Raw genomic sequence first — 18,363 nt, 5'->3', positions numbered from 1 at the left:
GGCAAACTTCAGACGGGCCTGTACATGTGCTTTCTTGAGCAGGGGGACCTTGCGGGCGCTGCAGGATTTCAGTCCTTCACGGCGTAGTGTGTTACCAATTGTTTTCTTGGTGACTATGGTCCCAGCTGCCTTGAGATCATTAACAAGATCCTCCCGTGTAGTTCTGGGCTGATTCCTCACCGTTCTCATGATCATTGAAACTCCACAAGGTGAGATCTTGCATTGAGCCCCAGACCGAGGGAGACTGACAGTTATTTTGTGTTTCTTCCACCTGCGAATAATCGCACCAACTGTTGTCACCTTCTCACCAAACTGCTTGGCGATGGTCTTGTAGCCCATTCCAGCCTTGTGTAGGTCTACAATCTTGTCCCTGACATCCTTGGACAGCTCTTTGGTCTTGGCCATGGTGGAGAGTTTGGAATCTGATTGATCGATTGCTTCTGTGGACAGGTGTCTTTTATACAGGTAACGAGCTGAGATTAGGAGCACTCCCTTTAAGAGAGAGCTGCTAATCTCAGCTCGTTACCTGTATAAAAGACACCTGGGAGCCAGAAATCTTGCTGATTGATAGGGGATCAAATACGTATTTCCCTCATTAACATGCAAATCAATGTATAACTTTTTTGAAATGCGTTTTTCTGGATTTTGTTGTTATTCTGTCTCTCACTGTTAAAATACACCTACCATTAAAATTAGACTGATCATTTCTTTGTCAGTGGGCAAACGTACAAAATCAGCAGGGGATCAAATACTTTTTTCCCTCACTGTATATATAAATTACATAGTGTGTGTGAGAGAGGGAGTATTTGTTTTGTGCAAGGTGAAGTGAATCTATCAACTCCCTAATTTCAGTGATACAAGTATTACAACATATTTTCATGATGTGAATAAGTGAACTTCCTTAAAATTACTGTGTCTTTTACTATCCACATATTATACAATAAGCCAGTGTTATTAGAGTTATTGAAATCAGATTGTGTCTGTAAGCACACTGCTTTGAAAATACTGTTTGGTTCATTCACATTAAATCCACATATAGAAGGCCCTAGGATACAGTTTATCCACAAAGCTCTTATTTTTTCAATACATTTCTTTTTTTAAATGTCACCCTTTCTTAGCGGTTTTCATTAGTTATTTGTAATTAATCTTCAGGCATTCTACTAGATCTGTAACCACATCAGAATGGTAGAATTTATACTTAATAATGTATCATTCATAATAAATAAATTGGGGAAGAATCATGGGAAGGCTTACATCCAAGTCACCAAAGAAAGGCTGAAGATGGAAATACTGAAGTGCTCAAAATCAACAAGAAAGGGAGCAGCAGCAAAAACAGGAAGAATGGAAACTGCAAAGCTATTCTTTGACTCTGCTGTTTGTCCATGAAGTGCTGAGCACAGCTAAACTGTAGTGCATATAAAGAAGTGAATCCGAGAGTTTCTCAAGATGAGAAGAGGAAGATGGAATCCATAGCACAGTGTGTTTGAAAAAGGTTGAAAATTACTCTGGGCATTCATCCTGCATGAAAAATTCCAAGGCCTCTCACAGTTAACACGCATACAACTGAAAAAGAGCACCCAAGAGGCACAGATATTTTGGTAGGTCTGAATTATTTATCAGGACATGTTCTCATATCATGCTAGGCACTGAGTGAGGCAGTCGGGCTCTGGCCTGGAGACAGCTATCTGGACTCGTCAGTGGGTGGGGCCAACGGTGCAGTGGCGGAAAAATCTCACCAATACATTGTCAATTGATTACTTAAGTTATATTGTTTTGTGGTTTTCAAGGATGTCCACTGTCAGCTGTCAGCGGCCCCTAACATACTTATAATACATGTGACGCACCCTTGCATTGACCAGTGGGAATACGTCCAGACATTATTAAAAATATATTATGCTGGACGCCGATGCGTCGACGTAACCCTCGTGTGATGAATGAATCTCACGTTTGTACAGTAACATTACCACAAGACAGGTCACACGTAGGCGCTAAATTAAATGCTGCCCTGTGAGTATAAAACATACATAAAATATTCCTAAAAAGAGAAATAGGAAGACTGGACTCCGCTGAAGCCCAAGATGAAGGATTCAATAACCCTGAACAGGTATCAAAATACAGACCCTGATCTTCATTGGACAAATACGTCTCTTGGTGATTCTCTCCATTGGACTCACTTCAGCTCCATCAGCTGTGGCACTGTAGTGGAATATGATGCCAGGAGAGCCCCTGTAAACAGGTAAAACATGCAGGGGAAAAATTATTTATAGACTGACTCATTATGCACTGATCAGCCATAACATTATGACCACCTGCCTAATATTGTGTAGGTCCAAAACAGCCCTGACCCGTAGAGGCATGGACTCCACTAGACCTCTGAAGGTGTGCTGTGGTATCTGGCACCAAGACGTTAGCAGCAGATCCTTTAAGTCCTGTAAGTTGCGAGGTGGGGCCTCCATGGATCGGACTTGTTTGTCCAGCACATCCCACAGATGCTCGATTGGATTGAGATCTGGGGAATTTGGAGGCCAAGTCAACACCTTGAACTCGTGATTCGTCAGACCAGGCCACCTTCTTCCATTGCTCCGTGGTCCAGTTCTGATGCTCTAGTGCCCATTGTAGGCGTTTTCGGCAGTGGACAGGGGTCAGCATGGGCACCCTGACTGGTCTGCGGCTACGCAGCCCCATACGCAACAAACTGTGATGCACTGTGTGTTCTGACACCTTTCTATCAGAACCAGCATTAACTTTTTCAGCAATTTCAGCTACAGTAGTTCGTCTGTTGGATCGGACCACACGGGCCAGCCTTCGCTCCCCACGTGCATCAATGAGCCTTGGCCGCCCATGACCCTGTCGCCGGTTCACTGGTTTTCCTTCCTTGGACCACTTTTGATAGGTACTGACCACTGCAGACCGGGAACACCCCACAAGAGCTGCAGTTTTGGAGATGCTCTGACCCAGTCATCTAGCCATCACAATTTGGCCCTTGTCAAAGTCGCTCAGATCCTTATGCTGGTCCATTTTTCCTGCTTCTAACACATCAACTTTGAGGACAAAATGTTCACTTGCTGCCTAATATATCCCACCCACTGACAATGTTATGGCTGATCGGTGTATTTTCTTTTAGTTACAGTGTCTGAAAAGTGTCTAAATTTCAGTCCATATTGTTGAATGTTATATAGGAGGATATACTTTATGGATTTGTGTAAGAATGGGTGTGGCATTAAAAGGGAAACAGTCGTACAGTAGCATTTATTGTCTACATACGCAAAAATAAACGTATTATCATGACTTATATCTTAAACCAACAAACAAACAAAAATGGTAGGGGGTGCAAATATGCTCTCTCGTCCCGGGGGCTAATAAACCTAGTTACGGTCAAAATTGGTCAAATTATATGATGCAGACCACAGCGTCTTAAAGGGATGGTTCACTTTATGTTCTGTCTGTCCCATACAGTTTAAGACAACGATTTCGCTATATGCATAAGTAAATAAGTTATAAGTACATAAGTAACTAAGTTATAAGTAAAAATATGACAGTATTTAACAGTAAAATCAGGCAAATGTTTTGTGATTGGTTAACAATAAAGCATATAAAAAACTAATAATAATTAAAAAACAAATGCCTGAGCATGAGTGGAAACAGTATATGGAACAAGTGGCAATTAAGTTTCAAACATCTGTTCAGGGAAAGAAAGCGCTTTATGATAGGAATCTGATGGAGGCGATTGATACAAACAGGAAACATATTACAAATCAGAATGACTAAAAAACATTGAAAATATCCACTATCTCACTTCAGCTCCTTCTTATAAGTGACTTGGCAGGTTTCATTAATCATGGTATTCATACATCAGGGATATAACAGAACACAACATCAAAGTTTCAGACCTTTAAACAGTTAAAATACTATATACAGATATGGACTAAATACTGTTATTCTTTATTCTGTGGTTTACCATCAGATTATATGGGTCTGGGATCATATTATTCCCTGTTGCTTAAATGAGCCCCCCCAACACACACACAGCTTATCCATATTATTCTTAAAAGTTTAAAGTGGTTCAGAGGGGTGTAATGAATATAGCTAGTCAGTCTAATAACTCAGACTAATCATAAGTACCAGTGAAGCTATAATCACAATCCACAAGAAGGAAATTCAATATTATGCTACATTGGTGCAACTGGTGTAATTACACCAGCACATAAATCATATGGAAATTACTAGTACTACTTCAGCACTGTTTCAACATTATTGCAGAGTTATTAAGTTACTAAGCTTTGTAGCATGAGCAAAATGGTCTGTTAATATAATGTAGTTATTTCCCTCTTGTACTGCAATATTAACAGGCTGACAAACAAACTGAAAGCATTCAAACGTTTTCTGTTTGTTTTTCAGACTTTTGATGATTGGTAATCTTACGTCCTGAACTTTGAACCAAATGTTTTAAAGAATGTATTAGAGCACTTGGTTTGGAGATGATTAATAAAATGACTCACACAAGTACATTGGTTTGCATTTAAAAAGATGGCCCACATGTGATGCTGTTGAGAACTGATTGAAGATAAAATCCAACTTCTGCATTTTGAAACAAAAGCAATCTCAACCAGTCTTTCTTGTTTGAAATGTTTATTGTAAATCATAGTGTTCTTAATTATAAAACACCGTGCAGGAAAGCCTGCTTTGCTCGTGTGGAGACACCTTCTCGCCTCACCACAGACATCTTTGGCATCTTCCTGTGTCTTAAGGTTCGCAATCCTCGTTGCTTTACACTTGTTTAAAAAAGGAAACCATCTGTGATACAAACCAAACAATAAAGCACAATAGTATCAAACAACATAATACATATTTAAATACACAGTAGGAGAGCTGCATTTTAACTGCATTTACAGGTTTTGCAGCTCCTCCCTTCCATTAGTGCTTGCAAATTCCAAGGCAATACATCAAAGAAAATAGTGTCTGACAACTGTTGTGTTTTGCGTGTTTTTTTTTTTTTTTAACTTTCTGAAAAGCTATTTTACAGCATCAACCTCACATGGCATCAAACCCCCCACTGGAAGATTCATGACACATTTCGATTACACATTCCCTTATGTTGTTCGCAAGACTGAATCGAGACTGATTCCAACTTCACACTTTATGCATATAATTTTTGTCTCTTTCTTTTGTTCACCCCCCTCTCCCAAAAACAAATCAACAAAACTACAAGATGGCTCAGACCCATTTCAAAACCAAAACCTGACGAAACCCATTTCAGTTCAATCCATCTCCAGTTACAGATTTACATCCAGACACTAAAGCAGTTAATTCCAAGAGCAGCCATCTTCAGCAAACCACTAATCCACCTAGAGAACCCAAAAGCCATTTTGCCTACAGGCCTGAGGGGGTGCTTTCCGTTCCTGTTGCAGGAGTTCACAGCACACGTTTTCGCGACTATCGTCCCAAATAAAAACAGACCGAAACCAAGCGAAAAAAAAAAAAGTCAAAAATCCCGTCAGTCTTGGCCTGTGCTAGGAGATCTTGCAGCTGTTCCTGGCGCAGCTCTGTGAGGGGCTCTGGGGGGCGCGGATGACTTTGGATTTCTTCAGGCTGTTCCTTTTGTTGCTGCTGTTGGCGGTGAGAGAGTATGAGCGTCCGTGCATCATCCTGGCATTCAAGCCATTGGCCATGGAGAAGGACTTGAGGTGGCTCTTTAAGGCAACAGGGAGGGGGAGCTTGTCCACCAGGTGAACTGGTGTACAGGACACAATGGCACGACAGCAGAGGTCTTGGAGGCTCAACACTGAATGAGCGAGAGAGAGAAGAAAAAGATGTCATGTCACCTCACAAAGCCATCAAACAGAACAGTAACAAGCATGCCTTAGTTCGATGCTTCCTGTTTGGCAGAGGCCTAAACTGGCAAGGTCTTTGGAACTATAGCACTTACATACAGTGCATGAACATGCTTTATAGTACCTGCTCAAATTGTTTAACTACATTAGTTAGTTTCCACATTAATAACATTACGTATGATGTCACTGGATAAATAAAAAAGGGGACCATATAGGTAGACAGCATCCTATTGCAAAAAACAGGCCTTGTGCCAATGCAATCACAGCAATGGGAGAAAAGAGTCACTCTCCACATGACCTCCTGAGAGGGAGCATCTGTTGGTGAAAACACACACAGCCCCGCAGATGGCTCTTTGTGGAAGAGAGATGCCACACATGCTATTTCGTATATAACCGATATATGCTTGTGTGCTGATTAGACGTCTAATTCCAACTAAGTCAAAATTGACGATGACAGGAATTGGAAATGACACTGTTATTATTACTGCGGCACTTATGATTACAAAAAATGAATAAACACTGGAGGACAGCCAGACACAGAACTGGCTCTGTGACAGGAACATAGTGAAGCTGTTGAAGCCAACCTATGTTCAATTCTACACAATGTGAACAACAGGCAACAGATCTACTCAGGTACTTTCTGAAAATATTCACAATGGTTTTTCAAATGGTGCACAAAAATGTGTTGGTTATAACAATGTACACTACTGCGTATAGACACATAAGTTGCTTTTTGTATATCTGAAATAGCGGGTTACATCTCATTGAATATTAGTTTAAAGCTACTGTTTGTACTATTCAGTTCCCTGGTACTATGAAAACCCTTGAAAACCCTTGGTTTGGACAATTCATCATGTGTCATAATAAGAAGAATATAATAACTAGAAAGGTGTTTTAATAGACATTTCTCTCTACAATCATGTCACAGGTGTCAGCAAGTGGCATCATGTTGATGAGGATATGAACATTCAAGTAGAGCTCAGCAGAATGCCTTCCAGATATATGAATTTGGGTTATGGGTGTCCTGGCTTTTGATATGGCAGAATGTGTTTCTGCTGCAGGCCGAGGAAGCAAGTGTCAATCAAGTCTTAAAGGAGTAGCGTAGCCACAATTCTGCTATAGCTTTTCAACCTTCAGGGTTGTGGTGGAGCAGTTAGTTAAAAGAATCAATCAAAAGATCAGCACTCCCGATTCACTACACTCTCAAAACGCTCTGCTTTGTGTGGGAATCATCCTTCAGTGGTATTTTACTATTCATCCCTTTGCTGAAATGTTAGAGATGTTCCTTATTTGAAAATAATTATTTATGTCTATTTCAAAATAAAAATAGGGCAGTTAATTTTAAACTATTTCAACTAGATTTAGTTTATTTTTATTATTTTGTTTACTTTCAATTATATTTATTAAGATTGACATTGTAAGAAGTGAATATTACTTCGGGAAGAAATCTCACAGTCCAGGAGACAACTCAAGCAATAGGCTGGTGTGAATACCCTGTGCTTTTGAGATATGTTAAGAATTGGCATTAATCATAGTTCCACAAGAAAAATAAATGTCTGATTATTCGAGCCAAGTCTTACAGCCAGTCCGGAGGCTCTTAAAATGACCAGGATTTAAAACAGGAAATTTGAGTGTCACATCTATTACAAAATATCTGCAGGCATATACTCAAGGACTTGCTAAACAATTAACAATACTGCATCTATCGGACAGAGTCACTGCAGGCTGTGTGATAAGGCTGGAGTCCAAGGTTTGGGCAATGTTAGGCAATGATTTCAAAATTAAAGCTACTAAACACAGCAGCATTACTAAACATATTCTTGTTTACTTGGGACAAATCCCATGATTAAGCCAAAAGTTATACTGATATGTAAATTTAAACTGTATTACTGGCAAGTCATTCAGCTTGAATAAATGTACATACATGTACATAATTATTTTTCTGTAATTTCCCTGTTAATTAAACCATAGTATATTGCATGATCAGTTGGAACACTTAAATGTTCTTAGGAGTTAAACCTGGAATGGAATCTAAGTTCTTAGAGGAATTGAATCTTGTAAAATGTAATGCATGGTGGATCTGTGGTTTATGACTAAAATGGCCATTTCCTTCACTAAGAAAATGCTATGGGTTGTGATCTCATGTGCCTGGAATTCTCTCATGTGGAAGAGACTAAGAACACTGCAGACCATTTTATACACAGTCTAAACAAACTAATATCATTTAACCAATAATATAAAATATTATATGAAAATAAAATGCGATTTTCTCAGAAACTACACGTGGCTGCTTTGTGTTTGACCACTGGGTGGCAGTATGCATTTATTAAACAGTAGTGCATTATTCTCAGTGTTTTGACCTTACTATTGCATGGGGATGTGTTGCTGTAATACCTCCTTTTTTCCATTTATTTATATTAGAACCATCAGCCAGTGGGGGAACTATGTAATCCAGAAGCTGCATACTTATTTCAGTGGACTGCCCATCAAAGTCATAATGTCACTATTGATGAAAAGGCCTGAGGTGTTTTTCTTTACTTTATTTGAAACAAGGTAATATATAGAATGTAGTGACTAATGTCAGGTTTTGGATTACCTTTCTCTCTCTCTTGGATACAAATTCAGATATCCAGGGGACTCCACAGTTAGAAGAGGTGGGGTTCGGGAGGTGGTTTTGGGGTTTAGTGCATAGAGACAGCAAACTAGCACTCTAAATGAAAATATATTTGAATTTTGTCTTGTTGGACATACTGAATTGACATACAGGCTTGGGAGCAGACAGGAAACAATGTACCCTGGTGAGTTTGCAACCTCATTACCTTTGTTGGGCCTCCAGAGTCTTTCCATGCCGTGTCTCATGAGCACTATCCGGGCCAGCTCAGTGAAGGACTCCGTGATGTTGAAGTTGCACAGAGGGCTGACCTCGAAGAAAGTGATGCCCAGGCGTTCTGCATAAGCTTGAGCTTGCTCTGTCGTCACCTGTCTCTTGTAGGCCAAGTGCAGTCTGTTTCCCACCAGGATCTTTGGCACACCTGGAGCATGCTGGGAAGACAGTTACCATAAACAATTGATCTGACACAAGTTCTGGTTAACATGGCTGTGCTATATTAAACCATTCAAATATACTGTGGGCGAATCAAGATTAAATTATTTGATTTCCCTTTACTTTAATCAATTTTATGATTTTTAAGCAATTAGTAATGACATGGTTAAAAGCAAAAGCATTGTCAAACTCAAACACATATATCTAAATCCAACTCAGACAAAGGGATTTGTAGCAAAATACTGTTAGAAAGAAGGTGGGACTATAAAATGTCACAAGACAGTGATATGCAGCCACAATAACCAAGGAGAGCGATGAAATGAAGCATAACTGGTAGCATCTACATCCCTGTTTTCAAATTTCACCCATCAACTTTAAAGGATGACAAAAATCCCAAAAGACAACCAGTGATGCATCTACCCACTATCAGAAATGACAGGTGACTAATGATGCCTGACAAGGGACAATACATCTTAAATGTCTTCATCAATCAGTACAATCACTCATGCACTAAAAGAAGGGAAACAAAAGCTCTAAAGAGTTTTTAGGGGTTGTGACGATGCATCGATATATCGACGTATAACATCGATAACACAGACTGAACACACTGACGCTTCACATCTGAGTCATACCCATTCAGTGATCATGAATTGCAAATAAGCAATAAACAAAATTCCCAAGCAATGTAGTGCGTCCGTTTTACTTTTTCGTTAAAAAAAACACTTTATGCGCAGATTCAATTCCAACCCTATTCTCATGACTCATCTGCAAGGAACTGCTGTATACGAATTTACCACTGGGACAAAAATATAAGTTCAGTAGCACTGGTGGCACATAATTGCACTTAAAAACAGAAGGTTTTTGCTGAAGTGAACAATGTTGCTTATGTAAAATTATTTGTATTTTTTTTTCTGTAAAACTTTTTTTTTGTGGCATTTACAAATGTGTAAACTTTCTTCAGGTTTTGAGAATAAGCGGTTTCTCGATAAATCACTGCTGGTGAGAAGTTTTAAAACATTTAACATTAGATTTAGAAAAGGGATGTTTAAACATAATATTCTACAGTTCGCACTGGTCATATAAGCTTACATTTACATACAATAAGTAATTAGAGCTTGTTTGACATTTTTTTTTAAACTGCACTGCTACATCTTCTTCAAGTATAGAAATAAAAGCAAATGTACATTCACAGTCACATTTCAAGAAACAATTAGTGGTCAAACAATAGAATACCGCAGGGGTCAGTAATTGAACAAAACTGAGAGCATGCCGCCAAATCAATGCAAATGGAGACGGGGTGAAGATGAAACACTGTGATCGTGTTTCACATATGTAGACCTATGTCAAAAAAAAAAAAAAAATGTAATGCATCTTTTGTTATTGGAAAAAATATGTCTGAAGAGCTGTATCCCCTGTAATTGCTGTGCAGTGTGATTAATGTACTGTTACACATTGGATACACCCTCTCACTTGAAATGTGAGAAATAACTCAGTAACAGGGAGCTCCAAGGTTTCAAAAAGTAAGATAGATGCATAACACTCTTGATTTTACTTATTACTTATTTCTGTATCACAGCAAGGATGATAATAACAACAATAATAACAAAAAATGTGAAGTCACATATTGTTGCATAATTAATGCAGCAATTCCATCCACTTTGTGTTTTTAGAAAAGCTTTATTCAATGGCTCGTACTAATCCCTCAGCCAGTTTAACAAGTTCTGACTTGAATCGCTTTTAATATTTCACTGAATGTTATCATCTTGTGTTCTTGACATTCTCTAAAAGCATTCTTATGTTGTACAGAAAAGAAAACTGTTTCAAGATGTGAACTTTTGCCACCTGACATTTTATATATGTCACATCCAACACAAGATATTTATTTTCATATCTAATAACAAGAGCGTAACACATATAGAAACATATAGAAAAGGAAAATCATTAACATTTAACATACTAATTTTAATCCAAATTAGTTATACCTCTAAAATGCTGGAAAAAATACACATATTAATTTATGTGTTTAATGATTAAGAGCTTAAAATGGAAACATGCATACAGTATTCTTAACAATAACGTTTAATTTACATAGAGCTTTTCATGCAGGCTGACCACATAGATACAAAGGCACTACTCTTTCAGAATATATATTTTTTTCACCTCCATTTAGAAATGTCTGGGTTGCAAATCATTGTGAAAGGGTCTTTCTTGTCTTTGAATGCTACACCTAAAACAACACAATTAAGCACTAATGACGCAAATATATTAGTCATACTCCATAATAAGGTAATTCTTTCTTTATTTTGGGTACTAAATATGCATCACAATTTAACAGCATCTTTGTAGTCCTATTGCTTTTTAATGTTCAGGACATCCAAGCATCGGGGATTTTTGTGTGGGCTCAGTCCATGATGCGAGTTTATTTTTACACTGACCAGGCCTTGTGTTGGAATGCTTCATGGCAGAATAAGTAAAGTAAATGCTTTTCATTTCTACTAACGTGACCTAATTAACAATACAATACTAATGAACAACTAAGATTAGTACTGCTGTGCACCTGTTTTTCCCCCTTGGTGTTTTAATGTGACAAACAAAACAACCTAAAACTTACCTCATCAATCTCTTTAATCCATCTGTCAATCCCATCAAAAGACCAGCGATTGGTGATGTCATAAACCAGGATCACGCCCTGCCAAATAACGCAGACATTGTTATATTTATATACAGCAGAGGAGCCCCTATGTTTGACAAACACAAGGTAATGCAGGTAATAGGGGTGTGACAGCAGTACAACAAATCACTTAAATCGCCCAGTGTCAACATAAGGGAAGAGCACAATTCTTAAATTATTGCAAAGGGACAGTAGTTTTCAGCCATGCCTAACATCCTGTAAAAACTGTGAACAAAAACATATATTTCTTAACAAGTAAACACACTCAGCATGTCCCACAAGAAGGACAACCCGTCTATTCACATATCTGGACAAAGGAAGCATGACTTGTTTAAAATTCATTTGTGTAACACATTAATTTCTTCCAACCAAGACCATAAGCACTGGTATACATATCTAGTTACATTTGTAAAACATTTAATTGGATAATTTAGATTGACATCTTTCGAAAAATGGTTTCAATTTCAGGGAGTAAATCCTATTCAAATATTTAATTAATTCTAAAGAAAACACCACGATAAAACACACTGGCATAGTTACAGGAAGGCAAGAAGATATTAATGTCCAGCAGTGGGTACTGAATTGCCAATAGCAGTCCCTGGTCTCTGTCACTTTGCAATGACTCAGCATCAGCTTTTAAAGGAAGATAAGAGGACTTATTGAGCTTTCTTATCAATCTAACAGTAGTCACCAATAATATTTACCTATCCACTTTTGTGATACTGTATTGTTTTTGCTACCAGAACATGACAAAAAGGCAAAAACAAATGTGCCTTTTCCTTTAGAGTCACAGACAGCAGCCTGAGCACTGTAATGTGAAGTGGGAAATGACTCCTTGGCTTTGTCTAAGTTTACAGAAGATAAATCACTGATTTCTGTGGCGCTACACTGAACAACAAAGTCCATTGTTGGCATTTTCCTGTTGAGTGTAGAATTGGGAAAGCTGTCTAACTGACAGCTATGGAAACTGGAATCTTTCAATACTGTGTCAACTGGTTACAGACCCAAAGGAAAAAAATGTGTAGTAATATGGCCCTGAAGTGTAGAGAAATTTTGATGTTTGAAATACTTTGGAGGCTTAACAATAAATGTGTTAATGGCCAAAAATAGAACCACCAGGGAAAACAAGTGTGAATGTACTTTGTTCTGGAAATTGGTTGTCTGCAGTAGGTGGTTGATCACATTATTATTTCAAGTTAAGAATACAAAATAGTCAGACCATGTTTATACAGACATAATATCTCATAAAACTGTTCTAGAAAATAAGAAAAACAAATAAAAAACAAATAAAAAACATAAAACACTGGTAATGTTAACCCTGCCAACATTTTTGTGTCACAGACAGAATTAATAGCACCATTCCATTGTGTAACCTGCTCATTTACACTTTCCTGTTGCTATTATGCAGGCGGAAATCATTAGCACACCCACTGACATTTTCCATGACAGACAATAAGGGTGCACTGGTGCTCATGGATAGATTTATTACCAGAACTGATGCACAGAAATGTGTGTCTTAAATCCCTCCAATCTACACTTGATCCAGACTGATAATTACTAACAAACCAAGATAAATGTGTAAGTAGTTTAGTAACTCCATACATCCCTTATCTTTTCACCAGTTACATCCTCATTGTTACTACAGTGAAATCCTTAATCCAAATTTTTCCACAAATCTTTCAAAAAAGTTACATTTCAACAATTGCCAAGATTAAGCTTAGTATGTAGTGGTAATCGGCTTTATTTTATTTTGCCTGCACTATACACCTCCCTCCTGGTTTGGTTTTGTTAAACAGCGTACAACGTGAACCTGTTCTTTCAGTGGTTTGACAAGCAGTAGTGATGTGCACTTTCATCAGCTTTGAGAAGTTCATTTGTACACCGAAGCTGTTCTTCTGATTCTGGCTGCTCCATTGGAAACTGAAGACGTCTGTAATTTCCATGGTAACTCTCTGCCTACACAGTAAACAGGCCTCTGTCATTTATGAAGTGACTATTAGGAAAGAGAAGGTGCAGTATCAATTTTTTGCTCCTGGGTTAAATCCCTCTACAACACAGAGCCTATTCATTTACACTCTACCTTTGACTCTCCTGTACCCCTGTCACAAATATCCCAGGTAACCACTGATTGATGACTCTGTGCTCTATTGATGAGACCAGATTGCCCTCTAACGAGAGTTACCCATCATTAGTACCTCTCTGACTGACAGTTATCTCACATGTGTATTTAAAGGACAGCATGCTCTCACACCCAGCCACCTACAAAAGTCCAGCACTGCCACAAAACTCCATTTACAAACACCGTTTCTGTCAATTACTCACAATAACAGCACCAGTAAGAGACACCTGTTTAAAATAGCCCATGTGACAACCATCAGTCAAGTTTTTTTTTTTTTTGCTGTTCCCCAGTGTTGCCTAAAATGAAGGTTTGAGGCTACTGCATATTCACCAGTAATAATGCACCGTGACAGACTGACTTGGATTGTTTTGGACTAATGGATCAAGGGTGTGGGTATGACATTTTCTGACCGTTTGGACTTTTTTCCATACTGTGCACCGTAATAAGTTTTGGACGTGAAATTCAACCTTTAATAGTAATCTTTATTTAAAATGCTCCAATGTGTGTCTTTAAAGAACAGTGTTACTGCTATTCATTTTCTCATTATTTCATATCCATTTCAAATTATGTTTTCAGATTATTTCATATCTGTTATTGCAATTCGTGCTGACATCATCCTGTGTCTCCCTGTTCCATTTACATAATGGTAAATCAGACTTTGCTTTCATAATAGTGTAACCATTCTTGATGGAAATGTAATTGAATGGCAAGTTGGATTGTCTAAGGACAGAACCATTACGCATTACACTAGAGGTACTGATAAAATATAAGATAAATATAAATCCGCCACCAAATATGACAGAGAATACAACACCTAGTGAGATATTATACAGTTGAGAGGATCGTTGATACAGTTGTCCTGCTTTCGTGAAAAAAATAGGCCAGAGTAACAGAATAATAATTTTACTGTCAAGTTTTTCACAGATGGCTGTCACACGAAGTTAAATTAGCATTGGTGCTAGCATATTCTCTTACTGGCTTCCTAAAAAAAAAAACTAAAAAACAAGTTGTTTCTAGCTCATGCCAATATGGTGTCATATAGCAGTTATGAGTTCTAGAAGTGGAAGGGATTCTCTATATAACAGAAGAAGTAATACCAGGCTTTGAATGTATAGACAAATTTAACCAATTAAAGCTATAGTCATGTCCTTTTCCCCCCTGTACAAAACAATAGCATTCACAGGCTTATTCTGTACACTGTCATTGATAACACAACAATTGATTAGGGGTTAACAATAAAGAAAGCTTATATGCCCCGAACTAGAAAGGACCAGCAATTCTTACATGGGCATAGGGCCACGTATAACTATTTGTCTGAGCTCCACATGATATAATGCACAACATGCACACTACTCTTTGTTGAAAATCTATTTTCCAGAGGAAACACTGATGTAAGGGTGGTGCCTTTATAGATAGTCTGGCTCTGGCAACACTATAGATATTACACCCTGAGGACTTTTAACACAAATTAGGTTAAATGCCTTTGAAAAACACAACACTCAATTAGTAGCGCAACCTGCCACCCTCCTCAGTGTTCAGAATCTGTTTTCCACCTGAATAAAATCATATATATATATTAAGAGTATAATGCTTCTGTGTTTAACGGTAAAAACAGATTTGTAAACATCCCTTGCTGGAAAATCCCTCCATACAACTCCACTCATTCACAATGCTCTAGTGTGTTATAGCAGATTGGGAATGGTGGACACCACCACTCAGGTGTAGCTCTTACCTGGGCTCCTCTGGAGTAGGAACGGAATATGGTGCAAAACCTCCCCTGGCCAGAAGTGTCCCTGAAAGACAGCAGAATGAAAGCTCAAAGTGTGCAGGAACATTTGTATATGTCTCATTTTCACCATTAGGATGTTAAGATGAGAAAAGGAGATGCCACTTTTACCACATACATCTCATGGTGTGGTTTGGTTACAGGAAACAAATCAAACTCAACAGACCTGGATGACAGAGAACATACAAAAAATACCAGCCACAATTTAACCTTATGTTTGGGCCTTATATTTCTGGTGGAACACTCAACAAACAAAACATCACCTATGGTTTACATGAGTACGTGCTGCTCTGTTTTGATCATACGCCCCCCACTGTATTAGCAAACGTCTGTGTTTATGTGAACTCTGCGATCAGATTCAGGAATCAGATTTCTTCCAGTAATGCAGTCGTGGTAAAACGGATTCAGTTTTTTTTCTTACTGAATCTCACTGGCATGTATACAAGATTAAATCATCTTGTCTGCAGTTTTTTTAGGGAGTGTTTCTTTTTATGATCTATTGGAACTGAATAATAATATACAAATCCCTTACAAAAATGTAATTCTCCATCTGTTAAACAAAGAAGAAATTCATGTATAAATTCCCTTCTGTATAATGTTTGCCTGAGAATCTCCATTAAGGGGGACAAATGAGAATGACAAGTAAGACGCATTCTCTCACTACATTGTCAGGATACAGACGTTGTGTGACGTTCATTTGGCATGTAAAACAAGTTATTTCCTTGTCTCCTAAGATGCTGGGAACACAAAGCAGAGTGGTGATGAATCAGCTTCACTTTACTGGCACATATTATTTAACCACAAAAGGAAACCGCATGTTCTGCTAAAGTATCAATCGATCTTACCCTGGCCTGGTAAATGCACTGTTGAGAGAAGCAGGTACCACAGAAGTCTCTCTCAATATACCCCACTTAACCATAGGCATAAGATGAGGATCCAGTCAGTTAGGAATAATTTACATTTTTTATTATTAAGGGCTGTCTGTTTGTCTATTATATGACTGCAATGCCAGTAACATTGACAGCTAAAATGTACAAATCCAAAGCAAAGGTATGTTGCCAGAGAATTATATTGAGTTCAGCAGCATATTCTTTTATTATTTATTTTTTTCACGTTGACTCGTTATTTAAATTTCCTGGTGAACTGATTGTGCTCTGCACGTGCCAATAAAACAACCATGCGCTGAAAAGACACAGGGACCTCAGAAGGTAATCACATTAAAACCATCTTCAACTTGAGAATGAACGGGCGGGGGGGCTATTATTTCCGGACTAGAAAAGGTTATGTGCTTAAGCAGTCAGTTTAAGCAGCAGGAAAGCTGTCAAGAAGCACCCTGCTTCACATTGCTTCACATTTCCATCTAACAGCTTTTTCCCCACCTTAACTTGATGGCAAAGGTCTGAGCCAGTTTTGTTTGGCTGTCTTTTAAAGTCTTTGTCCAGCTAGATATTTTTGACAGAATAATAAAAACAGTTGCCTGTATGAGATCTTAACAGTGAGGGAACACATTTTCCTTGTTTTGCTTTAAACGGTTTTCCCTTATCTGTTGCTTACGTAACAAATTTTGCTTATCATTTTCCATTCCATAAGAATGGCCCCACGCCACTCCCGCCCGCCAAAACAACTCCTCCTCACATGTTCATACTTCATACATTCAGTGCTTCAATAATATACAGCAGCTTGAATAGCTCTGATTTTTTTATTTACCTCCCTTTTCTTATTGACTCATAAAAATCACTGCTTGTCAATGGCTATTTTGATCTCTGCAGTGGAAAAGCATGTGTAGTGTGTGGGATTGAACTATTATTGTTAAATTAAAAATTTGTTGAGATTTCACGCTAAATGTGACTTAATGACAAAAGATATTAGGTAACAATCAGGCAATTCAAGTTCATGATTGTTCTCTAATGATTGATTTCAAAGCATAAAGTTCGCCTTTATACATCTTTTCCTATGTCATCACACTTACTGTGTACTGTGACTTAACTAAAAAGAATCCATATAGGATTTAATACAGAATACAGTATTATTACTTCTTCTTCTGCTGGTAATTATAATCACCATCTGTCCTTGTGATTTTTCAAATTGGGGGCAGCTTGTGCTGGGTGGCGATTCGTGATCTAAATAGTCTGACAGAGAACGCCATCCAGCTTCAGTCCGAGTGCTCCACAGCTGTGCATTACGCCCCTGTGATATGTGTGGCAAAAATATAATTGCCCAGAACCTCTGTGTTCCCGAACATCTGAGCACAAAACCTGACTCAGACCTGGCCTGGGCGCAGTGCCAGGACACAGAGAGTGCGCACAACACTCCGTGGGAGTCCGCCAAGGCCATTCAAGCAGTCTCAGGCACAGGCAAGTAAGTGGGTGTGGGCCTGCAAGCAACTGAACAAGGAAAAGAAAAAAGAGTGGAGGTGGCAGTTTTCTTAATCTGGGAAAATTCAAAACACTTCCCTTTCTAACCACACTCCATTCATCACATTATTTGTCAGTAAAAGCCTCCACAACAAGACATAAATGCATATGAATCTCTCACCAAATATATGATTTACGGATATGATTTAAGAGAAGACGTACCTGCTTTATACACATCCGTGCTAGGCTGGGCATGATGTTAAGCCATTATAATTGAAAGGAAGCCGACTCCATCAGCATGTGATGTCAGAATAGGCAATATGGCTTCAGAATACAAGATGTTGGCTCACTTGACAGGTGTACTGAATTACAGTGATTACAGGTTCACTTTTTAATTTTTTTCAGATATTCCCAAAACAAATACCTTAGTTTCCTTAAAAAAACTAACTATAAATAGGTTAAATTTCAATTTTGCATTCTGTGATTAATTATACACACACCTCGGTTGACCATAATTAGACAGATTAAGGTCACAAGCCCAAATGAGACTAATTAGGCC

At 38.3% G+C, this 18,363-nt stretch overlaps 1 protein-coding gene across 1 annotated transcript in view; it reads right to left on the bottom strand.

Annotated features, from left to right (window-relative positions):
* Positions 1-4,612: 4,612 nt before the first annotated feature.
* rab40b (RAB40B, member RAS oncogene family) overlaps positions 4,613-18,363 on the bottom strand; it is a 49,101-nt gene continuing 35,350 nt past the window's right edge. Inside the window, exons 3-6 of the mRNA XM_066704666.1 lie at positions 15,397-15,457; positions 11,486-11,563; positions 8,651-8,873; positions 4,613-5,782 (exon numbers count right to left, since the gene is read on the bottom strand). Coding sequence (XP_066560763.1) covers positions 5,511-5,782; positions 8,651-8,873; positions 11,486-11,563; positions 15,397-15,457 — 634 coding nt within the window. The 3' untranslated portion in view covers positions 4,613-5,510. The remainder of the gene's footprint in view (positions 5,783-8,650; positions 8,874-11,485; positions 11,564-15,396; positions 15,458-18,363) is intronic.

This window comes from Amia ocellicauda, chromosome 5, assembly GCF_036373705.1.
Source record: "Amia ocellicauda isolate fAmiCal2 chromosome 5, fAmiCal2.hap1, whole genome shotgun sequence".
Classification (NCBI taxonomy): domain Eukaryota; kingdom Metazoa; phylum Chordata; class Actinopteri; order Amiiformes; family Amiidae; genus Amia; species Amia ocellicauda.
Note: the sequence above shows the minus strand (reverse complement) of the source record. Positions and strands in the feature narration are given on the sequence as shown.